Below are 25,936 nucleotides of genomic sequence, written 5' to 3'. Positions count from 1 at the left end.
GATCAAGTTTTTACAAATGTGGAATGGGTGTTACCTGGCACCGGTAGCAGTGCCCATTCTGCTGGTTTTGTGAGCTGGAGGCGGCTTCCACAGGCTCTCGCCTCTGCCCCAACTAATTGGGTGGTCTTTCAGGTGCCACAGGAATGTTCAGCTGCCTGGTTGCTGATCAAGGCAGCCCTGTGGTCCTGTGTTGTGGCGATGCTCACATAGCCTTGTTCAGCTCCTCTGGGCTCCCAGCAACAAAAATAAGCGAAGGCCACAAAGGCAAGAGGACACTTTGGGTGAGAGACACACTGGGGGGGGGGCGAGTGTGCAAATCCCCTGTTGGATGGAACAAATAATTCAGCCACTGAGATGTTTGTTTCACCTTACACTCATACCTCGGAAGTCGAACGGAATCTGTTGGAATCTGTTCCAGAAGTCCGTTCGACTTCCAAAATGTTCAGAAACCAATGTGTGGCTTCTAACTGGCTGCAGAAAGCTCCTGCAGCCAATCAGAAGCTGTGGAAGCTGCGCCGGACGTTTGGCTTCTGAAAATAGTTCGCAAACTGAGACAGTCACTTCCGGGTTTGCGGCGTTCGGGAGCCGAAACATTCGAGAACTAAGCTGTTTGACTTCCAAGGTACGACTGTACTTCTGCTCAACATTGAATAGCAAGAATACTGAAACTATGCAAAACTATCTTGGCAAAATACAAAGACCATGAAAGAAGAATTAAAAGTACAATGAAACAGGGCCGGTTATTATTATTATTATTATTATTATTATTATTATTATTATTATTATTAATATACCACCCTATACTCAGAGGTCTCAGGGAGGTTTTAAAAACAGCAGCAGCAACAGCACAATAAGCGTACAATATACTTGCCCTTGCCACTGAGTGCAGCTGAGCACCAAATGCCTGGTCATATTTATTTTATTTTATTTTATTAAATTTCTGCCCTGCCTTTCCTCATCCTAAAGAAGCCCAGGGCAGCAAACAACAGCTAGCAAAGCAAAACCACTCAAAATTAATAAAAGAACATTTAAGACATTCATAAAGATTAAGGGGGTCTAAAAATGTCTCAAAAGATTAAGAACGTTTAAAAACATAATAGGATGGGATGTCATGGGGCGGGGATGGGGGGGCAAAGCTAATCTCCAGAGGGAGGGAGTCCCAAAGACAACCTCTGAGGAGCCCAGAAGAAGAAGCGTGCCCCCTGCCCCACCTCCTTGGTGCCACCCCCCCACAGACCTCACCCACAACACCACAAGCAGGACCTCCCCAGCAATGTAGTGCTTAGAGCTGAGTCCTGGGAGACTAGGGTTCGAATCCTCCACTTGGCCATGAGGCTCAAGGGGTGAGACATTGGGGGCCAGTCATTGTCTTCATTCAGCAGAGCCTACCTCTCAGGGTTGTTGTGGGAATTGAAATAAAAAATTTAAGGCCATATATATATATATATATATATATATATATATATGTAATGTTCATAACTGCATATATAAACCGCATGTCTGAAAGCCCACAGAAAAAGTCCTGAAACCATTTTGTCCCTCCCAAATTGACCTCAAATATTTCTCTGCAAGGTCGAAGGAAAATGGAAAAGCCTCCCCATTGTCTTTTCGTTCACAAATCCTGTCTTAAGGGTATGTTTGTGTATGAATAGGGTGTGAGCCTGTGACCTGGCTCAGGAACTAAGTATTTGTCATTACAAAAGACTGGCCAGGCTCCCCAGGGTATCCAATCAAGTGACCATTAACAGGTGACCTGCCAGACAGAAGATAAGCAACGCACTCAGATTTCTGTTGTAGACCGCCCTTTCCGTGATGTATGTGTGATGTTTGTGCTCTTGGGTTACACCCCTTCTGTGATGTATGCATGATGTATGGAGGGGTGGTCTTGAGCTCCAGGGCAGGGAATTTAAAATGTCTATATAAGGGCAGGCACACCTGGGTTCGGGGTCCTCCTCCTTTCCTGTGTGAGAGGAGGTGTGAGGGCTTCCTAGCTTCCTAGCTGCTTTGCTTCTCCATATTCTCTGGTTGGCCTCTGTTATTTTCTCGGACAGATGGAGAACCTACAAAAGACTATACAGCGGTACCTCAGGTTACATACACTTCAGGTAACATATACTTGAGGTTACAGACTCCGCAAGCCCAGAAATAGTGCTTCAGGTTAAGAACTTTGTTTCAGGATGAGAACAGAAATCGTGCTCTGGCGGCGCGGCAGCAGCAGGATGCCCCATTCGCTAAAGTGGTGCTTCAGGTTAAGAACAGTTTCAGGTTAAGAACGGACCACTGGAACGAATTAAGTACTTAACCCGAGGTACCACTGTATAAGGGCTCTTGTGTCCCCCATAGGGGAATAAGGGCAGATTTTTTGTTTATTACAGAATTAAAAAGGAGAAGGCCACGCTCCTTGCGCTCTTATAGGACTTCCCCATCTCACCTGCCCCCCAACCCCACCTAGCAGAGGGAGCGCGAGGGCCTCGATTCTGCCTCTTCGGAGATGGAGGAGACCCAGTGGCGTCCAGAGGTTCCTTATCTGGAGGGCAGAGGTGTGAGACTGTCCTGGAGGGAAAGAAAGGGAGATGCGGGGAGAAGAGAGAGAAGAGAGAGACGCCTGGGCTGGAGAACAAAAAGGACAAAAGCGGTGCGCACGCGGAGGACCCCCTCCTCTTCCTCCTCCTCGCCGAGAGATGGCAGAATCCGGCAGCTGCAGCGGAGCCCCCCGCTCGGGCCAGGCCAGAAGGGGCTCCCGGCCAGAGACCCTTCCGCTCCCGGCCGGGGAAGGGTCCTCGGGGCTGGGCGGCGGAGCCCCGGCCGGGCGCGCAGAAGGTCCCGAAGGGGGCGCATCTCCGGGCAGGGCTGGGGGAGATTCATGAGTCTTGGAACCCCGGAGAGCCGCTGCTGCCGGTCAGTGCAGACTGCACCGGGCAACATGGACCCGGGGTCTGTCTTAGTAAAAGTCAGCTTCTTATGTTCCCCTGCGGCAATGGGGGCGAACTGTGGGGGGAGGCTTTCTTGCAGGGCTCCACCTCGTCTGTTGCTCCTTGCATTTCCCACAAATAATAATAATAATAATAATAATAATAATAATAATAATAATAATAATAATAATAAAAAAATAAAAATTTATTTATAACCCACCCTCCCCGGCCAGAGCCGGGCTCAGGGCGGCTAACACCAATAAAATCACAGTAAAAACATAATGGGGGAAAAACCAATTTAAAATACAGGTTAAAATGCAATTTAAAATGCAACCTCATTTTAAAGTAGCTGATAAATCAAGACCATAGGGGGAGGGAAACAGAAGGGTCAGACCGAGTCCAAACCAAAGGCCAGGCGGAACAGCTCTGTCTTGCAGGCCCTGCGGAAAGATGTCAAGTCCCGCAGGGCTCTAGTCTCTTGGGACAGAGCGTTCCACCACATCGGGGCCAGTGCTGAAAAGGCCCTGGCCCTAGTTGAGACCACTCTAACCACCTTGCGACTTGGGACCTCCAAAATGTTGTTATTTGTGGACCTTAAGGTCCTCCGCGGGGCAGACCAGGAGAGGTGGTCTCATAGGTACGAGGGTCCTAGGCTGCATAGGGCTTTAAAGGTCAAAACCAGCCCCTTCAACCTGACCCGGGACTCAACCGGGAGCCAGTGCAGTTGGTAAAGCTTCCTGCTGCGCCCTCGGCTTCTGGCTCTCATGCTGATTCTGAGGAGTGGCATCGAGGGTCCCGAGGCCCCAGACAACCCTTGGTGCAAATTGGATCAGCCCCCACGGCTGCCCCTCCAGTCCAATTGCAAACATTTCCCAATGCAGAGTTAAGCCGTGGATGGCCTTAAAAGAGAATAGACAAGTTCCTGCAGGAGCAGAGGGCTATGGATGGCTGCAGTTGGAGGCGGTGATGCTTCTGAATGCCACTTGCTGGAAACCACAGGGCTCTTGTGTTCGAATCCTGCTTGCTGGCTTCCCAATGGGGCACTTGCTTGGCACTGTGAGAACAGGATCCTGGACTACAGTCTGTTCCCAGCAATGTGGGATTTTCTTCACATCAATTGTGCTAATTTTAATAGGTTGGCTATTAGATTTGAATTTGCACCTTTCACCTTCAGGATTGGTCTGATCCTGGCTCTGGTGCTGAGGGAGCCCAGGCAGGACCAGCTGCTTGGATACACACACACACACACACACACACACACACACACACACACGTGTTTGGGTCATGCCAGAGGCAGAGAGTGTTGAGCTGCAGGTGGAGGGGGTGTCTGCCCCTGTGTCCACCACAACTGGACATCCCCCCCCCAATTCCTCAACTCAGCTATGAAGCAGCCCAGTAGGACTGTGAGACTCTTCCAGGGAAGGCGGAAACTGGAATCTGTTGTCTGTCTAGCTCAGTAAAGTATGCTCTGACTGGCAGCAGTGGCTTTTGGGGGTTTCAGGCAGGGGGCGTTCCCAGCCCAACCTGGTGGGGCTGCTGGGGACTGAGGCTGGGACCTCCTGAGGCTCTACGCCTACCTGCCAGCTCTAGCAGCGAGGAGCTGCTGGTTGCCCTTGAGATGCCCCCTCTGTACCTCCTGCTACATGACCCTTCCTGGCCCCAGAGTTAGCATCAAACACTCCACTTTCTCCTCCACCCCTTCCTGTGGTTAGTCGGTTTTGGTGACTTTGAGGAACAGGGCCTTCTCGGTGGTGGGGCCTGGACGGTGGAATAGCTTCCAGGAGAGAACTTTAGTGCTCCTTTTCCGGCTGCAATCCTAAGCACATTCCCCTCGGAATGAACCCCGCGGAGAAAGCTGCAGACAGCTGCAATTGGACTAGATGTCCCTTGGGGTCCCATCCAAGGGTACGATTCTGTTTCTAAGCAGCAAGCTATTTAAACTCAACTATTTGAGCACAAGCCTCTCTCTATCCTGGCAAAAGTGGTACTGAGAATCAGTGTGGTGTAGTGGTTAGAGTAGGGTAGTCAACCTTTCTATACCTTCTGTTGTAAATAAAAATATGCCCTTTTCCCTTATGGGGTATCCAAGAGCCCACTAATGCATCTTTCTTGATGGTAACATTTCCTAACCGCCCACCAGGGCTGAATGGAAAGATTCAGCTTGTGCCTTGGGAACCCAACTGCCCGCCTAGAATCCTGAAACGCCCACTAGTGGGGGGTAGGGACCAGGTGGAGAACCCCTGGGTTAGAGGGTCAGACTGAGAGAGAGCAGGGTTCAAATTCTGCCCCCTTGCACTGGGTCATATGAAGCTCGCTGGTCATCTTGGGTTCTGCCTTCTCTCAGGCTACCCCCACCTCAGAGGGTTGTCGTTGTGGGGATTAAAAGGGGAGGGGGAGAAACACGAGCTCCTCGGAGGAAAAGGTGAAATATAAGCTAAATAAATAAATAAATAAATCCACCCATCCATCCGAGGGATGGGTGTGTCTGCCCCCTTCCCAACCTCAAGAATTGGCCTCGCCCTCTCCGGAGCCTCCTCCTGACGCATCTCGTGGCAGTGAGTTCCGCAGGCGAAGAGCGTGCTTGGTGACGTAGACCTTCGCCCCAGCAGCATCTCTCCTCCTCGCGCGCCCCTTCTCTCTTTTCTCCGCGGAGAAAGGAGGCGCTAGGACCGCGCCGCCCCGCGCTCGCCGCCGCCCGCCGGAGCCTCCGCACCCTCGGCGGGAGCAGCATCCGCGCCCCGGACAGGCGGGCAGGCAGGCAGCCACTTGTGGCGGAGCGGCGCCGAGCCCCAGCCCGGCCCGCGGCCATGAGCCGCCGCTTCACGGTCACCGCCGGCGAGGAGCCGCGCCCGGGCACCGCGGCAGCAACCGGAGGGGGCGACGGAGGAGGAGCAGAAGCCCCCCCGCCGCTGGGCAGCAACAGCGGGCAAGGTAAGGGCGCGCCGCCGCCGCCGACCCCGCGGAAAAACCCAGGCAGAGGAGGGAGGAGGGAGGAGGGGTTGCTTCTGCCCCCCCACCAAGGGCCAGTGACCCCCCCCCCGGCCAGACGGGTCAAGTTGGGGAGGGGGCCAGGTCGGCCCAGGCCAGGTGCCCTCCCCCTAAACCCCAATGCGGGAGGAAGAGGAGCGGGGATACCCGCCGCTTACGCCCTCCCCGTCTGGAGGGCTGGTGCGCCCCCCGCCGGGGCGGGCTAAGTGGGGAGGGGAAAGTGGGGAGGGGGCTGGGCCAGGTCAGGTGCTTCTCTCCCCCCACCCCGGTCCGCCTCTGGACTGGACCCCGGGCGGGACGGAGGGGGGCGCGCCGTGTGGGTCGCCCGTCGAGCGAGGCTTTCGTGCCCCGAGGCAGCGGCTCCTCCATCCATCTCGGCTGGCTTTGTCTCCGAGAGGGGAGAGGGGGCTGCTGCCGCCGCCGCCGCCGCCGCCGCCGCCATGCCCCACCGGGCGCTTTCCCGGAGCCGCGCGGCGAGGACGCGGCCGGCACGCCCCCCTGGCCGAGCCCGGCAGCCCGACGGGGCGGGCGGCGGAGGCCCCGGGTGCCTGTAGTGGCCGGCAGAGATTGGAGAGGCTCCGGGACGCGGGGGCTGCCCGGACCCCCTCACTGGGTGGTGGGCGGGTTGCTGCTGCCCCTCCCCCGGGAGTCCCCGCCAACCGCCGCCCCCCCCCCGCTCCCCTGCTCGCCGCGCTGGCTGGCCCGTCCCGGCTGCGCTTCCGTCTCCCGTTACCGGCGCGCATCGATCGTGGAAATCCAAGCCAGGCAGCCGCTTCAGCACTTCCCCGCCTCGACCTTCTCTCCCCCAGGAAAGGGCAAGTGGCTGGCGGGCGAGGCGGAGGGAGGCGCGCGCTTGGAAGGACACCCCAGGGTCATCTAGTCCAACCCCTGGAATGCGGGGGGGAAGGTGCAGAATAGTACCGGGGACAGAATACCTCAGGTATGTGGTTGGGGAAAGGTTCCTACACTGCAGGGGGTTGGACTAGATGACCCTCGGGGTCCCTTCCAACTCTACCATTCTATAGTTTCTAACAAGCAGCACCTGCCTGGAGGAGGCCCTGGGTGCTCAGGCTCAGGGAGTTCTGGAACCCACCAAGAAGCTACAAAATGTTTAGTGAGGTTTCTTATTGAAGTTTACATTCTATCCCCGAGGAACTAGGCATCATACTTTAGCCTCGCAACAACCCTATGAGGTAGGAAACACACAGAGGGGGCAACTTTTCCAGTGCCCCTTATGGCAAAGGCTCCCTTTGAACTCAGATTTCCTACAGCGCTCCGCCCACAGCACCACGCTGCCTCTCTACAGCAGCATCCTTTGTTGACAAATTCCCCTCTTCAGCTGGCGGGCAGGTAATTGAGTTTCTGCCACTGAGCTATAGATCTGAGCCAGCCACCTAGCACCTTGAGGCGAAGTTTGAAATCTTAAAAAAAAGGGGGGGGGACCAGAGGTCTTGCAAAGGGTCTCTCTGCTTTTATGCGATCAGCTCTGCTTTAGCAATGTATATTCTGATGACACCACAAGCCTTGTTCTTGCAAAGAGTCACAGAAAGCGACTGTGAAGGCAAAATTGGTCGGAGCAAAGGCAAGTTGGGGGTATCCGACTGCGGGTCACGAGGGCAAGGAGGCGGTTTGGGGCATCTGCTGCCCTAAAGTGTGAGGCTGGCCTTTGGCCAAGATGGCTTCAGAACAGCCTTCGCCAACTGGGTGCCCACTGCCCACCCAGATGTTGGGGTGTGGGATGCCGGGACTCCTGGGAGATGTAGTCTGAAACATCTGGGGAGAAACTAGGTGTATGAAGGCAGCCTCTAAGCATCAGAAGAGACCTGCAGTTGCTGGATCAGGTCCAAAGGCCACAATTTAAGGAGGATATAGAGAAGTTGGAAGGTGTGCAGAGGAGGGCGACCAAGATGATTGAGGGTCTGGGAACTAAGCCTGATGAGGAGCGGTTGAAGGAGCTGGGGATGTTCAGCCTGGAAAAGAGGAGATATGAGAGCCCTCTTCAAATATCTCAAGGATAGTCACATGGAAGAGGGAACAAGCTTGTTTTCTGCTGCTCCAGAGGGCAGGACTCGAACCAGTGGCTTCAGGTTACAAGGAAGGAGATTCTGTTTGAACATATGGAAAAACGTTTTGAGGGTAAGAGCTGTTCAGTGGTGGGACAGACTCAGAAGGCGGTGGACTCTCTTTCCCTGGAGGTTTTTAAGAAAAGGGCAGATGGCCAACGGGCAGGGATTCGCCAGCTGTGATTCCTGCATTGCAGGGGGTTGGACTAAATGACCCTTGGGGTCCCTTCCAACTCTACAGTCCTGTGATTTTATGAAAAGAGGGCTAGGCAAATTCATGGGGGGGGGGGCTATCAAGAGCTACTAGCCAGGATGACTCTGCTCTCTCCTCCACAGCTGGCGGCAGTGATGCTTCTGGACAACGCTCACTGGTTTCCCCCAACGGGTATCTGGTTGGCCACTGTGAGAACATGTGTGGGGTCCCTCTAGACTGGGGGTGTGTGTGTTTTATTTTGGTGTGTTCTGCAACATTGGTGCAACAATGGTGCTTTGGTGGTGTACAGTCATACCTCGGGTTGAAGTAACTTCGGGATAAGTATTTTCGGGTTGCGCGCTGCAGTGACCCAGAAGTAATGGAGCGTGTTACCTCCAGGTTTCGCCACTCACACATGCGCAAACGGTCAAAATGACGAATCGCGACCCACAGACGCAGGTTGCATTCACTTCTGGATGTGGCCGGGGCTCCGGAACGGATCCCGTTTGCATCCAGAACTACCACTGCATCTAAACCAGGGGTAGGCAAACTAAGGCCCGGGGGCCGGATGCAGCCCAATTGCCTTCTGAATCCGGCCCACAGGTAGCCCAGGAATCAGCATGTTTTTACATGTGTAGAATGTGTCCTTTTATTTAAAATGCATCTCTGGGTTATTTGTGGGGTATAGGAATACATTCGTATTCCCCCCCCCAAATATAGTCTGGCCCCCTACAAGGTCAGAGGGATGGACCGGCCCCCTGCTGAAAAAGGTTGCTGACTCCTGATCTAAACCGTCCACCCGCCATTTGTCTTTATAGGAATTGTTCTGTAATGCTTCCCCATTATTCCAGCCTTCCTGACACCTGGGGGGGCAGACTTGTGCTCTAGCGCAACGGAAACAGGACAGCCCCCCTTTCCCTGAACAATTCCAGTATGAAAACTTATGGCATTTCGGAAGGAAGCTACGGATTAGAGATGAAGGAGTATCACTCCTCACAAAACATTTGTGGCACTATTGAAAAGGGGTCGTGTATCACTGCCCGAATGCTACCATGAGCAGAAAAGGTCACAACTGCACAATAAAATAGCACTATTTATAATAGAAGCATAGAGTTGCAAGGAACCCTCAGTGGTCATCTAGTCCAGCCCCCTGCCATGCAGGAATCTCAACCAAAGCATCCCTGACAGATGACCATCCAACCTCTGCTAAAAAATCTCCCAAGGAAGGAGAGTCCACCTTCTACCGAGGGAGACAGTTCCACTGTCCAAAGTTCTTCCTAGTTTCTTGTAGCTTTCAGAAAGTCCAACCCCTTTCTTGTAACTTGAAGCCACTGGTTCGAGTCCTACCCTCAGAGCAGGGGGAAACTCCCTCTTCCATGTGACAGCCTCTCAGATATTTGAAGATGGCTCTCAGTCTCCTCTTTTCCAGGCTAAACATACCCACCTCCTTCAACTGTTCCTCATCAGGCCTTGTTTCCAGACCCATGATCATCTTGGTTTCCCCTCTTGGCACACCTTCCAGTTTGTCAACATCCTTCTTAAATTGTGCTGCCCAGAACTGGACACAGAACTCCAGGTGTGGTCTGAGGAAGGCAGAATAGAGCAGGACTATGACTTCCCTCGATCTGGACACTAGACTTCTGTTGACGAAGCACAGAATAGCATTAGCCTTTTTTTGCTGCTGCATTACACTGTTGACTTGTGTTAAGCTTGTGGTACTAAGATCCTTTTTACATGTACAGTGGTACCTCGGGTTAAGAACTTAATTCATTCTGGAGGTCCGTTCTTAACCTGAAACTGTTCTTAACCTGAGGTACCACTTTAGCTAATGAGGCCTCCCACTGCTGCTATGCCACTTCCACACGATTTCTGTTCCCATCCTGAAGCAAAGTTCTTAACCCGAGGTACTATTTCTGGGTTAGCGGAGTCTGTAACCCGAAGCGCCTGTAACCCGAGGTACCACTGTACTGCTATCAAGCCAGGTGCCCCCCCCATCTTATATTTGTGCACCTGGTTCTTCCTGCCTAAATGCAGAACCTGACATTGGTCCCTAATTGGTGTGATAGTGCAGCCCTTCCTCGCTTTGGAACAAACACCTGAAATTTTAAAGCAAAACCTCAGTCTTGACTGAATCCTGAACAGGTGGACTCAAACTTGCTTGGGGATCCTAGTTCAGCTGCTACACTTCTTCTGCCATTAAATAGCTGACTTATCTGTTCTAGGAGGGGAGGGCCTGGCTCCACTGATGGGGCTGGAGTGCCTTTGAAGGTTATCTCCAGGCCCCTCCCTCCCTCGCTTGGCCCTTATCTCCCAGGGAGCTGAATTTAGCAACTGGCCTCATGTGTGATGGAGAGGATGCCCCATTGAATGACTTGGCTAGGATCAGGGCTTCAGTTACTGCCTTTCTCCAGATGTTGCAATCCTGAGATAAAGAGAAGATGGAAGCAGAGAGTCCCCCCCCCCCAACACAGAGGTATGGGGAGAATGTGGAGGAGAAGAGGTGGGGGTATTGTGGATGCGCATTTACCTTTCATCTCTCCCCCCCATGTGTGAAACTACAAGAGACAGACTTTTGATTTCAGCACAGAGATATGTCTCTCCCTTCCAGGCCTCTCTCTCTGTGAGGTGGGGAGGGGCTGTAATTTTGTGGTAGAGCCTCTACTTCCCTTGGGGAAGGTCCCAGGTTCAAGACCCCTGCCTGATACTCTCAGGGCCTGCTGCCAGCCAGTGCTGGAAATGCGGGTTAGGTGGTCCAATGGCCTGACTCAATGTAGGGCAACCAATTTCTACAGGAGTTTCAAGGAAAATATTTAAGATTCTTCTCTAAGTGACATTTTGCTTTTCCCAGTCACCAACCAGACATCCAGAGATCTCCATGTGGTTACAAAACACACGTTGTTGTTGTTGTTGTTGTTGTTTAGTCATTTAGTCATGTCCAACTCTTCGTGACCCCCTGGACCAGACTACGCCAGGCCCTCCTGTCTTCCACTGCCTCCCGCAGTTTGGTCAAACTCATGTTTGTAGCTTCGAGATCAGTGTCCCACCATCTTTTCCTCTGTCGTCCCCTTCTCCTTGTGCCCTCCATCTTTCCCAACATCAGGGTCTTTTCCAGGGAGTCTTCTCTTCTCATGAGGTGGCCAAGGTCTTGGAGCCTCAGCTTCAGGATCTGTCCTTCCAGTGAGCACTCAGGGCTGATTTCCTTCAGAATGGATAGGTTTGATCTTCTTGCAGTCCATGGGACTCTCCAGAGTCTCCTCCAGCACCAGAATTCAAAAGCATCCATTCTTCGGCGATCAGCCTTCTTTATGGTCCAGCTCTCACTTCCATACATCACTACTGGGAAAACCAGAGCTTTGACTATATGGACCTTTGTTGGCAAAACACACCTGGAGCCTGGCTAATTTCTAACACTGTAAGGTAAAGGTAAAGGTACCCCTGCCCATACCGGCCAGTCTTGCCAGACTCTGGGGTTGTGCGCCCATCTCACTCAAGAGGCCAAGGGCCAGCGCTGTCCGAAGACACTTCCGGGTCACGTGGCCAGCGTGACATCGCTGCTCTGGCGAGCCAGAGCTGCACACGGAAACGCCGTTTACCTTCCCGCTAGAAAGCGGTCCCTATTTATCTACTTGCACCCGAGGGTGCTTTCGAACTGCTAGGTTGGCAGGCGCTGGGACCGAGCAGCGGGAGCGCACCCCGCCGCGGGGATTCGAACCGCCGACCTTTCGATCGGCAAGCCCTAGGCGCTGAGGCTTTAACCCACAGCGCCACCCGCGTCCCCCGACACTGAGCAGGACCCGAATCCTACTATGACCTCTCTGCTTTTCCTCTTGCATTGTGATAAGGAAAAATCCTGGTGTGTGGATTTACTCCACTGTCCAGCTTGTCTTGGTGCCACTCCCCATGGGTCTCTCTGGTCAGCAAAAGAAGGAGTCTCCAGCCAAGTTAGAAGAAGCAATCAGTGGTCAGTTGACCTGATCTTTATTTGTTGTTGCAACAAGGTTCAAACAGACAAAGAAAAGAGTAGGAACCCCAAGCATGGGGGTGAAATTTTAAGACCTCTCCCCATTTCCCATAATACATTTTCCAACAGCATCATCGATACATCACAAATATGTCACAAAGTCAGATTGTTTGGCATGTAGAAACATGAGCCCATCCCCCACCCCTGTCAATAACCCCACCTCCAGACACCTTTTAACCTCTCCCCCAAAGAACAATAAGAGTATTTACACATCCCGCTAGCTGCAAGCCTTTCCTGTGCTTCTCCTTTGAAAGTATCAGGATTCAATCCACCATCCCGATGGGCTTCTGTCTGGAGTAAGTGCTGCCCTTGATTGCCTCCTGCCTCCTATTGTGTGGCTGACTTCACACCTTGTGGAGGGGCAAGGAGTATGTGACCTTATCCTTAAGGGATTATGGGGTCAGGGGGAGCCCTGGATTCCCTCTTCCAGAGGAGTCATTAGCCCTTGGAACCAAGGAAATCTTTGGAAGCAAGGAAATCTGTCAAACAGATGAATTTTGGCGATTATTTGATTCTATATTGGATAGTCAGAGGAAACAGTACGATTGATGGTATCCGCTTTGCTTCAATTTTATAGACGGCTTTTCTGAGCCTCTTTGCTGTTGTGCATGTCTGGTGCCTGTGTCAATGGTCATTGTCCTGGCCTTAGGTAGAGGCTGTGGTGGGGACTTGGGTTTGGGAGTCGTTTAACTGCCCCCCCCCCCCATTCCTGGTTTTAACAATTGGCAGGAGATATGAGGCAGGATTGGTTAAAGGGTATCTACCTTCCTAAGTTACTGGGTAACCAGTTTTCCTTTGACTCACCTTTGTGTAAAGACCGTGGCAGTGCTGATAGATCACAATAGATCCCACTGTAGAATGACTTCTGAGCTTGGCATTTGTTGCTGCTGGTTAGGAATGGCTTTTCCATTGACCGACTCTGGGGTTGCGGCGCTCATCTCGCTTTATTGGCCAAGGGAGCTGGCATACAGCTTCCGGGTCATGTGGCCAGCATGACTAAGCCGCTTCTGGCGAACCAGAGCAGCGCACGGAACGTCGTTTACCTTCCCGCCGGAGGGGTACCTATTGATCTACTTGCACTTGGATGTGCTTTTGAACTGCTAGGTGGGCAGGAGAAATTCTCCTTAGCTACCAGAATTCTAAGGGACGTGGGTGGCGCTGTGGGTTAAACCACAGAGCCTAGGACTTGCTGATCAGAAGGTTGGCGGTTTGAATCCCTGTGACTGAGCTCCCATTGCTCGGTCCCTGCTCCTGCCAACCTAGCAGTTCAAAAGCACGTCAAAGTGCAAGTAGATAAATAGGTACCACTCCGACGGGAAGGTAAACGGCGTTTCCATGCGCTGCTCTGGTTCGCCAGAAGCCGCTTAGTCATGCTGGCCACATGACCCGGAAGCTGTACGCCGGCTCCCTGGGCCAATAAAGCGAGATGAGTGCCGCAACCCCAGAGTCATCTGTGACTGGACCTAATGGTCAGGGGTCCCTTTACCTTTACCAGAATTCTACCTACCAAAGAAGTGAGGAAGTGAGGTTGGCTCCCTCTAGTGGCAGCACGTCCACACTGACTGCAAGTACTTGCCATGTTGTCTTCATCTCCAGAAAACAGAATGGGCTAGACGTCTTATGGGTCTACTTGGAGTAGAAGTAAGACTGGATACAGCCCATGAGATTTGCTTTTCTCATAGCTGCTTGCCCAAATGCTGAGGAAAGGCACATTTTCTGAGGGGCAGCAGCAGCCCTGCAAGACTTGCAGGAAGGAGAGCCAAGAGCCTAGTTTAGCCCCATGAAGACTCAGCCTTTCCTCTCTTGTGGTCCTCCTCCTGGGTGGCATCTGCAGAACTAGGACCCTGAGGTATCCCTGCAGGCTTGTAATATGTTCATATTTATTTACACAGTTATTTCCAAACTGCTCTTCATACAAAATATCAGGGTGTTGCACAGAGAGATCCACAAATCCAAAAAATAAAAAAATCATATCGACAATACAGAAGAATAAAAAACGAGGGGTTCATCTAAAAAGTTTATAAAGTGCTGAATAGGCCTATCAGCATAAAAAAGTCATTAAGAGATGCCTATAATTAGGAGCAAGGATGTTTCTGCTTAGTATTTTAATTGCTAACACTTTATAATATATTTGCTCTTAGGTTTGTTTTTGTCTTATTATTTTTCGGTAGGTGGCTGGGGTCTAAAGAATAAAAGTATTATTATTATCATTAGCCTTAACTATTTGCTTATTACGGGAAAGTGAGATTAATGTTTATATCTCCTGCCCAGCCCTGTACCTGCAGCTTCCTCCCTTGTTTCCTTTGGAACAACTTTTGCTTGGCAGGGAGGGCAAAGAGGTCCAAACAGGTGGCTTTCCATTCCTAGTGGAGGAATGCCGGGCACAGAGCTCCCTCTCGTGGCCAAAGGTTTTGTCTGTGTTTTGCAAAGGTTGCTCCTGACAGCCGTTTCTGAGACTGTGATTTGCATGGTGGTGCAGATCCCTGGGCCCAAAATACCTGGTGCAGGATGCACCTCTTGGGAAAGGCGCTGCCCAGGCATGTTTTGCCACCATGTGTCTAGCATGGCGAGCAATGAATGAAAGAGCAGGCCTGCCTCTGAGGTGGACCTCTTGCAGAAGTGCATAGTCCACACTTGACCTGATGGTGGGCAGGAGGGTTGGGAGGGATTGAATATCTGTTCCAAAGGACCAGTGGCTGCATGAGAAAGTTGGCACTTATGTGAACATGGGACGGACAAATCGAAAGACGACCTTAGAAATTACGAGATCTCAGTGCTGAGATATTTTCCTTCCCCCTCCATGAGGGCGCAGGGCCCTGAGGGCTGAGTCTGGCTGTGATAGAGATGCCCATGGCAGGAACCTCCCAGCAGCCTGCGCAATAGACAGACTCAGCTATGTGCAAATGGCATCTATACATCACACTAATTCCAGTGTAGAATTTTTACACTGACAAAATCCCTTGCAATCACCACCAGTGTCGGCTCCCTGACAGAAAGTCCCTTTCAGCCGTGCCTCTTTCTCAGGTTCACACGACTGACTGGCGGTCTCTAATTCCTTCGGGGAAATTCTCTATCAGATTCCAGCTTGAATCATTAATAAGGACCAGGCAGCTGAACGATGGGGGCAGTTCTTCAAACCAGCCATTTCTTTCCTTACAATAGGTTGCTTCCCAATGACGTTTTGAATGCTGAGGTTGAATGTGTTTGGAAAATGTTCCTGATGTTTTGCATGGTGTAATATCGATCAGAGGTGCTGAATCTGTGGTACTCGAGATATCATTGGGCTCAGCCTCACTTCTGAGCACAGTCCATGGGCAGACGGAGTCTGTCCTCAATCCTACCCTTAATCATCATCATCATCATCATCATTTATGATTTGTACCCTGCCCACCTGACTGGGTTTCCCCAGCCACTCTGGGCAGCTTCCAACAAAGATTAAAAATGCATCAAAATGTCGCACATTAAAAACTTCTCTGAACTTTCATGAGAGTCCACGGTGAGAAAGGGAGACAAGCTTTACTCTCTCCACGTTCCCCATCATTTATAAACATCTATCCTGTCCTCTATGACTCCACCCTAAAAAGTCCCCCAAAGTCCTTTCCTCACAGGGGAACCTCTCCACCCCATTGATCATCTGGCTTGCTCTCTTCTGAAGCATTTCCAACTCTGCTATATCCTTTTTGAGGTGAGTCAACAAGAAACTCTGCACAGTATCTCAAAGGTGGTTACACCACAGATTTGTATAAAGCCATTATGATATCTGCAGTTTTTATTTTCAATTCCTTGCTTAATGATCTGTAGAACATGCCTTTTCCCCAGCTGCTACACGTGAACCCAGAATCTCCATCGCGCTTTGCACTGTCACCAAAAAGTCTTGTTCCTGACAGTCACCTCCAGTTCAGACCCCATTTGCCTCCCTGTGGAACAAAACATTCTGCCCCAATGTACACCATCACTTTATATTCCTGTATATTTAACTGTGTTTGCCATTCTGCTGCCCTGTGAAGGAAGGTCACGGCATATGGGAGAAAAGGAGACCCAGAGGCGACATGACATTTCCTTGTGCCTGGCATGGAGAAAGCACATAAAGAAAAGTTCTTCTCCTTTTCCCATTACACTAGAAGCCCTAGACATCCAATAAAGCTGAATATTGGAAGACCCAGGCTGGATTTATATATATATATATATATATATATATATATATATATATATATATATATATGCAGGTTTTGGTGTCCTCGGGTGTCTTCCCGTGTAAAAGTTGGGGTGTCTAGGCGACGTTTCGACGAGGTCTCACTCGTCATCTTCAGGCTGGTGCTTTCGGCTTCTTGTTACTGGAACAGAGCAGGATCTCAGTGTTTGAGTTCCTATAAATACTGTTGAGGGGGTGTGGTGTATAGCCTCCAATGTTCTGGGCAGAGAGGAAGTTCCCAGGCTAGTGTGCCTTTTCTTCTTTTGTTCCTTAATTACTTGAGGGATATCTTGAGTGATTTCTTGAGTGATATCCTGAGTACCACTTAGGTGGGTCATTAGGTGTGGATTAGTTGCTAAAGTCTTTGTGTCTTGACCTCTTGAACTTTGTGAAGAGTTTTTCTGAGAAGATGGCTGTACTGCACTTAGTTGTGCTCTGGCTTGGCTTCGTGTATAGGGGCGAGCTGTGGTTTTGTGGCCTGTGTCAGCCATATATATATGCTTTCGTAGATTTTCACGGGTACAGGAATGCAGGTTTTGGTGTCCTCGGGTGTCTTCCCGTGTAAAAGTTGGGGTGTCTAGGCGACGTTTCGACGAGGTCTCACTCGTCATCTTCAGGCTGGTGCTTTCGGCTTCTTGTTACTGGAACAGAGCAGGATCTCAGTGTTTGAGTTCCTATAAATACTGTTGAGGGGGTGTGGTGTATAGCCTCCAATGTTCTGGGCAGAGAGGAAGTTCCCAGGCTAGTGTGCCTTTTCTTCTTTTGTTCCTTAATTACTTGAGGGATATCTTGAGTGATTTCTTGAGTGATATCCTGGGTACCACTTAGGTGGGTCATTAGGTGTGGATTAGTTGCTCAGATATGTTGACGACACCTTTGTAATTTGGCCACACGGGAAGGAAAAACTGGATAGCTTCCTCACACATCTCAACAGCCTACACCCCAAAATACAATTCACTATGGAAATAGAAGCCAACAACCAACTTCCCTTCCTTGACGTCCTAATCTACAAAAAACCTGATGGCTCCCTAGGACACACTATCTACCGGAAAAAAACACACACCAACCGCTACTTACATGCACAATCACACCACCACCCTGCACAAATAAACTCCGTAGCCAAGACTCTCATCTCCAGAACCAAACGCCTGGCTGACAAAGACCACTTGACAACTGAGTTACAGAATCTCTCAAATGTGTTAATTGCCAATGGATACCAGCAAAACAGGGTTACGAAGCTAATCCAAAAAGAAACACCCCCCAAAAACCAAGACACAGAAGAAAACAATGGCATGGCCCTCCTTCCTTATATCAAGGGCACTACAGATAAAATTAGCAAAATCCTCCATAAACACAATATCAAAACAGCCTTTTGCACCAACCAAAAAATAGCCAATATCCTCAGAAACCCCAAGGATAAAATCCAGTTGGAAAACCAAGGGGTCTATGAAATACCCTGCAAAGTCTGCCCAGCCACGTACATTGGACAAACAAACAGACGAATAAATGCACGTATCGCAGAACACAAGAATGCCGTCAAAAAAGAAGAAAAAACTTCCTCTCTTTTCCAACACATGAAAGAAACAGGACACGAAATTAATTTTGCAGATTCCAAATTGCTCTTTAACATGGAACATCACCACAAGAGAATAATCATGGAAGCCATCGAGATAGAGAAACACCCTCACAACATGAACAAGCGTGACGACACATCCCGCTTGCCAGACATCTGGAAATTAGCCCTCCCCACAAAAACTGACACCAGATCCAGAGGCACACAGAACGCCATCACCAATCAACCACACCAGACCCAAACCCAGACCCTCTCCACAGATAAATTACAGACACCATCCAGTAGCCAAACCATGGTGGCACCTCCGGATGCTGCACCCCCCTGCAATCCCTACACAGATCTGGCTGACACAGGCCACAAAACCACAGCTCGCCCCTATACACGAAGCCAAGCCAGAGCACAACTAAGTGCAGTACAGCCATCTTCTCAGAAAAACTCTTCACAAAGTTCAAGAGGTCAAGACACAAAGACTTTAGCAACTAATCCACACCTAATGACCCACCTAAGTGGTACTCAGGATATCACTCAAGAAATCACTCAAGATATCCCTCAAGTAATTAAGGAACAAAAGAAGAAAAGGCACACTAGCCTGGGAACTTCCTCTCTGCCCAGAACATTGGAGGCTATACACCACACCCCCTCAACAGTATTTATAGGAACTCAAACACTGAGATCCTGCTCTGTTCCAGTAACAAGAAGCCGAAAGCACCAGCCTGAAGATGACGAGTGAGACCTCGTCGAAACGTCGCCTAGACACCCCAACTTTTACACGGGAAGACACCCGAGGGCACCAAAACCTGCATTCCTGTACCCGTGAAAATCTACGAAAGCAAATATATATATATATATATATATATATATATATATATATATATATATATATAATCCTTCCTGTAACACATTGTTAACCCATGGAACTCCCTCCCACAGGAGGCAGTGACAACCACCAACTTGGGTGGCTTTTAAAACAGATTAGGCAAATTCCTGGAGGCGGAGAGGGCTCTTGTGTTCGAATCCTGCTTGCTGGTTCCCCACAGGCAACCGTTTGGCCTCTGTGAGAACAGGATGCTGGACTAGATGGGCCACTGGTCGGATCCAGGAGGGTCTTGCTGTCTTCTTATGATCTCTCCCTCCTAGGCACTCATTCCTAAAGAATGGTGTTTTCTCTGCTGTTATCAGCAGAGGCAGCTTCCTCCCTCCTCCTCCTGCCCCAATTCCCTGTTGCTCAAAATCAGGCACCTTTGGACGCCTGATGACTAAGCAGCAGGTGCTTCACTCGATCTGGAGATGAATCAAGCCTTTGCTGTCCCTGCGCAATCCTCGCAAGATCTGGAGGAGGCTGGGGTTCTCCTTGCCCACCCGGTGGCTGAGTTGGCTGTAACCTGGTTTATCTACTTATGCCAGCTAAGGAAGAGCCCTGCTGGCACAAATTAAGCCAGCCTGAGGTATGCTGGTGAAAATGGCAAAAAAGGGGCTGTGTCAGGGCTAAGGGGAGGGATAGAATGGCACAGCTTCCAGCCCTCTACATTCCCTGGTCCTGCCCACAGAGCTTGCCAGAAATCAGCTCCGCAGGAGTCAGTGGAATGGCAGGAGGGGAAGGTTTGCCCTGCCCCCAGCAGCCACTGGCCAGGAGCACAGAATCCTAGAGCTGTAGAGTGGGAAGGTACCCTCAAAGGACATCCAGCCTAACCCCCTGCAGTACAGGAATCACAGCTAAGGAATCCCTGGTAGCTGGTCTTGCAGCAGATCAGATGCCGCTGAACTGGTCTGTCCGCCTGGTTAGGATTCCTCTCCATCTTGACTGACTGGTGGGCTGGGGCAATTGTCACCTGTAAGAACTGAAGGCACCCAAGGTGGTTTTTAGATCTGGATTCTTATGATTTCTTCTGGAGTTTTCTTGGGATGCGGCAAGGGGGCGGGGGGAAGGCTAAGATGGCTTTTGGAAAATGAATGATTTTTTAAAAATAAAAATGTGGTTTGCCCCCTTTAAGAAAAGTCAGTGTATTTGAAAAGTGAAATAGAATAATCAAATGCCTCGCCCTTCCACTAGTACGCATCTCAAAAAGGCATGAATGCCGAGGTTCTGCGCACATGCAAATGTGTCTGATGAATTGATTGATCTTGAGACAAAGGCTGGTGGGGAGACGTCAATTAAAGCTGACTTATCGTTGGTTAGTTAACCTAGATCTCATTTCCCCTCATTTGCTTTGACACTCAGAGCAGCTCAGGGAAGCCCTGAGGGATGGATTTGGCACGGCTGCTTCTCTGTATGGGGAGCCCAGGAGTTGTGGGTTCCAGACAGGTGTGGCTGCTGCTCCCAGAGACCAGGGCAGGTAGCAGGTGTCTCCCTTGCTGCTGCTCTGGGGGGAGCCAGTGGGAGCTCCTTTCTGCCACTTGGGGAGGGGCAGGAAGCCTGGCCTGGACCACCTGGGGAACCAAAGTGTCCCCCCCCCTTGTGTGTGTGATGCTGCAATACCTCCTTCAGAAAGAGAAAGGCATTTGTCTCCTTCCTCATAACACACACAAGCTTGGACATGAAAGAGGTTTATTAGAGGCTCCCAGTACGTTTCCCAGCACAATTAAAAGTGTTGGTGCTTGAAAGCCCTAAACAGCCTCAGTCCAGTAGACCTGAAGGAGCAGCTCCACTCCCATCGTTCTGCCCAGACACTGAGGTCCAGCTCCCAGGGCCTTATGGTGGTTCCCTCACTGCAAGAAGCCAAGTAACAGGGAACCAGGCAGAGGGCCTTCTCGGTGGTGGCACCTGCCCTGTGGAACGCTCCCCCACCAGATGTCAAAGAGAAGAACAACTACCAGACTTTTAGAAGACATCTGAAGGCAGCCCTGTTTAGGGAAGCTTTTAATATTTAACAGACCACTGTATTTTAATATTGGGTTGGAAGCTGCCCAGAGTGGCCGGGGAAACTCAGCCAGATGGGCGGGGTATAAATAATCTATTCTATTCTTTTCTACTGGATTATGCATGGCAGGGAGAAAGAGGCTAGACAGGAGCTTGATCCTTGCGCTCTCAGAACGCTAGAATTCATGGGCATCCGAGGAAGCTGAATGCTGGAAGATGCAGGCTGGAGAAAAGAAAGTCCTTCTTCATGCAGGACGGTTAAACTGTGGAACTCCCTCCCACAGGGAGAGCCACCAACTTGGATGGCTTTACAAGAGGATGAAGCAAATGCCTGGAGGACCAGAGGGTGACAAATAAGTTGCCAGCCACTGGTGGGGACAGCGATGCTTTCAGTTGCTGGAAACTTCGGGAAGGGAGCAGACAGGGCTCTGGTGCTCGGATCCTGCTTGTGGGTTTCCCATGGGGGCATCCGGGTGGCCCCTGGGAGAAGAGGAGTCTGGACTGGCTTGATCCAGGAGGCTCCCTTTGTGCTCTTAAGGAAGTCAGACTATCCTCCACCAGGAACAGGGCCTTCTCAGTGATGGCTCCGACCTGGTGGAACGCTCTGTCCCAGGAGACCAGGGCCCTGCAGGATTTAACCTCCTTCCTTCTCTGTAAGACAGAGCTATTCTGCCTGGCCTTTAATTTGAATTCAGCCTGATCTTTTATTTCCCTTCCTTCCCTCCCTCTTCCCTTTTTGTGAAGATTCCCCACTCTGGGATCCCACAGTTAATTCTCCCCTGGTCTCCTCACTGGCCCAAACAGGACTAACTTAGCCAGCTAGGCCTGGTGATCATCTAATGCTTATTGGATTGGATTAAATTCCCCCCTAAATTGATTTTTGAATTTTGTATTTATTGTTATTCACATTTTATACTGTATTTTATGCTGTTTTTTGTTGCATTAATTAAGTGTTTAAATTTGTTGTTAGCCCTGTTCCCAGTTTTCTGAACCCGGAAGGGCGGGGTATAAATATATTATTATTATTATTATTATTATTATTATTATTATTATTATAGTCTCAGACTGGGGCCTGACTGCATGGGTCTTGTTCCAGAGGGAGGCATTTTGGGGGGGCTGCCAGTGTACTAGCCATGCACAATTGGGGGTGGGGTCCCCCCCCCTTGGGTTCCCTTGCACAGTTGCAGAGAAAAGTGGGTTGTGTCTCCCAGATCCCCCTGGATCTAGGCGCCTGTGCACATTCGGAACCAGCAGCACCCCCTGGCATTGCTGGGGGTTGGACTAGATGGCCTTGGGGTTCCCTGGGAGCTCTGATTCTGTGACCAGAGCAGGTTGCTCTCTGCCAGCTCAGGCCATTTGAAAGCGGATGAGATGAATTTGTGATGGAGGAGGAGGAGGAGACAAGCAGGGCTTGCAAGTGGCAATGGTGAGAGGCGACCTTCCAGATGAGAGGCTGCCTGATGGGCAGCAGCTGTTGGGAGGGCTCTGGTCTCCAGGCCTGGCTTGGGGGTCTCTGTGGCTGAACGTGGGCTGCCAAAATGTGAGTGCGGCTGCTGCTGTTAGGAGAGGGCTGGTTTTTTTTTAGCTTTTTAAATGTGTATTGTAGGATGGAGACAGATCTGGGTTACAGCTAGGCTTTTTGTTTTTTGTTTGTGCTTCCTGAGATACAGAATCAACTGTTTCTCCTTCCCATCAGCACTCAATTCCTGGGCAGACTTGAAACCTAGACAAAGGGGTAAAGGGACCCCTGACCATTAGGTCCAGTCGTGGCCGACTCTGGGGTAGCGACGCTCATCTCGCTTTAATGGCCAAGGGAGCCGGCGTACAGCTTCTGGGTCATGTGGCCAGCATGACTAAGCCGCTTCTGGCGAACCAGAGCAGTGCACGGAAACGCCGTTTACCTTCTCACCAGAGCGGTACCTATTTATCTACTTGCACTTTGAGGTACTTTCAAACTGCTAGGTTGGCAGGAGCAGGGACCGAGCAACGGGAGCTCACCCCGTCACGGGGATTCGAACTGTTGACTTTCTGATTGGCAAGTCCTAGGCTCTGTGGTTTAACCCACAGCACCAATGGCATCCCACTTGAAACCTACATAGCCCCTAATAGCCTTGTTTGAATAGCTGCCCCCCCATGTAACTTTCTCATGTTAAGGACTCTTGCCAGGTGGAAAGGTGGGGGAACATGGCCTCCCCACAGCCGTTACAAAACAAATGCGCTCTTCCCCCAAAGGTCAACTCGTCCAACTCGCCCCCCCCGCCAGAATCACAGCTAATGTATTTGCTCTTCTTCATTTAACCTGAATAACTTGAAACCTCCTGTGTTATTTTCTGACATTTCAATTGGCCCAATAAACGAGCATTGCCATGATACGGGTTTGTGGATTTTCCTGATGGGAGACTGCAGCTCCCTTCACGTTTTGTGTGGCTTGGGGAGGGAGATGGTTTGTAGGGTCCCTGGAATTTTTTAGAACAGGAGTCCTTGTGGCGAAGGACTGCTCTCCTGGTGCCCTCGGGCAATCTAGAACGTGTGGACATCCAACGAGTGCTGGAACACTCAGGACGGAGGAAAGAAAGTCCTTCTCCACACAGCGCATCGTTAATCTGTGGAACTCACTTCCACTGGAGGCCACTAACCTGAATGGCTTCCAAAGAAGTTTAGAGGCGTTTGTGGAGGAGGAGAGAGGGGACTGTTGATGTCTACAAGAGGGAAGGGGGCTCTTGCACTCAGATCCTGCCCGCTGAATTCCCAGAGGCATCCGGCTGGCCATTGTGAGTACAGATGTTGGATGGGCCATTGGCCTGATCCAGACTTTATGGCTCCTCCCAGGTTTCATGCTCTCTTGAATCCTGACCCCATCTCCACCCCCTGCCCCCTGACCTGCAGCGCCAGCAAAGTGCTCCCTCTGAGTCCACACGCTGCATCTTCCTTCCCTGTGATGCTTTTTGGAGCGCCTGCAGCCCCAGAGGCTGAACTCAGCGCACTGCACTTAGCTGTGTGCAGAATTAGTGCTGCTTGGTTTGGGGCTGGGTGGAGATGCTCCAGACCTAACTCTCTTTTTCAAAAACAATTATTCATTTTATAACACAAATACAGAACACAAAGAGAAAAGACAAACAGAAAAGACAAACAATACAAACAAATCCTTGTCATATCCTTATATTTCTAAACATCGTTAAATGGGATTCCCCAAGTCCCACCTATCTGATTTTCATTTTACTTCATCTTTAGCAGTTTACATATACAGTGGTACCTCGGGTTACATACACTTCAGGTAACATACGCTTCAGGTTACACACTCTGCTAACCCAGAAATAGTGCTTCAGGTTAAGAACTTTGCTTCAGGATAAGAACAGATATCGTGCTCCGGCGGCGCGGCAGCAGCAGGAGGCCCCATTAGCTAAAGTGGTGCTTCAGGTTAAGAACAGTTTCAGGTTAAGAACGGACCTCCGGAAATACAACATACAAAAGAGAAAAAGAAAATAGGAAAATAGGAAATAGGAAAATAGGAACGAATTAAGTACTTAACCTGAGGTACCACTGTATCATAATTTCTAACCATCTCCCCCCCATTTACTTTAACCATAAAAAACTTCACATTTTATCACTTATAAAATACACTATCCTACTTCTAACCCTACCGCCTATATCTACTTCCAAAGCTATTCTTAGATTTAAATATTAACATTTTTTCAAATGTTCCTTAAACGTCTTCCATCTTCTTCCACCGTCTCTTCTCTCTGGTCTCGGAGTCTCCCGGTCAGTTCGGCAAGTTCCCTATAGTCCATCATCTTCATCTGCTTAACTCTCTGCGGAGTGGACTTGGGTCTGAATGCCCAGGCAGATGCTCCCTCCCTCCCTCCCTCCCTCCCTCCCTCCCTCCCTCCCTCCATCCCTCCTTCAACTTGAAGCTGGACCAAAGAGACCCCACAGCAGCCCGCTCTGCCCTCCATGCTGGCCTGGAATCGGGAGACTGGAAGGGACCCCCAGAGGCATCTAGTCCACTCCCACGCAATGCAGGGGTTGAGATACTGACGCCCAGGGCTCCCCATCGCCACCCCCTGAGAAGAGGGCTTTGCGAGGCTCTGACGGGGGGGCAGAAGCAGCCCCCAGGCTTTGCCGAAGCCCCCTTCTCACCTCGGACCCGGCTTTGCTGGGACCCTCCCTCAGTGCCTGCCTCCTTCCTTCCTTCCTGGGACCCCCCTCCCCTCCCATGCCCACACACAGTTAGGGGGCGTCTGCCTGGGGGCTGAGGTTCGCGGGGGAAGAGCGGGAGGCAGCCGCATGCCCCACTTCTCCCCGCCCCCTCCCTGCCCGGGGGAGACTCCGAGATCCGACGCGTTTCTTAAAATAAACCCTGAATTAGATCGCCACTCGGAGCGGCACAGTTGCCATGGCAACGCCAGTCTTGGCTGAGCGGCGGCAGCGGGATCTGGAGGGGCACCCGGGTGGAAGATGCTGCCACAGGGCAGGTCCAGGGGCCCCCGGCCCACCTCATTCCCTGCCACCCACCGCCTCGGGGGACCCTGCCGGCCCGTGTGAGCACATCTCTGAGTGGGCTTTGCACAAGCATCTCCCCCTCCCCAAAGGCAAATGGGGAGACTGGGGTCCCCCGAGTGCCTCCTGCTGCCATTCACAAACGGAGCCCTGAGGCACCTGGGATGATGGAGGGGGCATGGAAAGGGTGTCTTAAGAGCCCCAGGACCATCTGGCCCAGCCTCCTGTTCTCACAGGGGCCAAGCAGACGCCTCTTGCAGGAAACGCACAGGCAGGATCCGACCACAAGAGCAACTCTCCTCTCCTGCAATTCCCAGAGCAGAGGCACCCTGGCCAGGGGCCAGCAATAGGCCTCTCCTCCTCCGTGAATTTGTCCATCAATCTGCCTCCTGTGGGAGTGAGTTCCACAGTCTAACTGTGGGGCGCAGTGCGTGTGAGTGTGAGGAGCCCAGACACGCAGGCCAAGGGGCACGTCCCCCCCCCGCCTTGAATGCCAACCCACAGCTGCTCCAGCGGCTGTAGCTTGACATTTCTGGACCACAGCATAGATCAGTGCTGCTGTGTGTATCCCTCTGCCGTCTCCACGGCAACCAGCTGCTTAAGGAGGCCCTCTAGTTTCCACGGCAACCATGCTGCCTGT

At 51.1% G+C, this 25,936-nt stretch overlaps 1 protein-coding gene across 2 annotated transcripts in view; it reads left to right on the top strand.

Annotated features, from left to right (window-relative positions):
• Nucleotides 1-5,704: 5,704 nt before the first annotated feature.
• Nucleotides 5,705-25,936, top strand: part of SLC12A5 (solute carrier family 12 member 5) — a 103,457-nt gene continuing 83,225 nt past the window's right edge. For both annotated transcript variants that reach the window (XM_081916683.1, XM_081916682.1), the window contains exon 1: nucleotides 5,705-5,843. In XM_081916683.1, coding sequence (XP_081772809.1) covers nucleotides 5,720-5,843 — 124 coding nt within the window. In that variant the 5' untranslated portion in view covers nucleotides 5,705-5,719. The remainder of the gene's footprint in view (nucleotides 5,844-25,936) is intronic.

This window comes from Podarcis melisellensis (assembly GCF_964234715.1).
Source record: "Podarcis melisellensis genome assembly, chromosome: 6".
NCBI classification, from domain to species: Eukaryota; Metazoa; Chordata; class Lepidosauria; order Squamata; family Lacertidae; genus Podarcis; species Podarcis melisellensis.
This window is presented reverse-complemented; position numbering and strand designations above follow the sequence as displayed.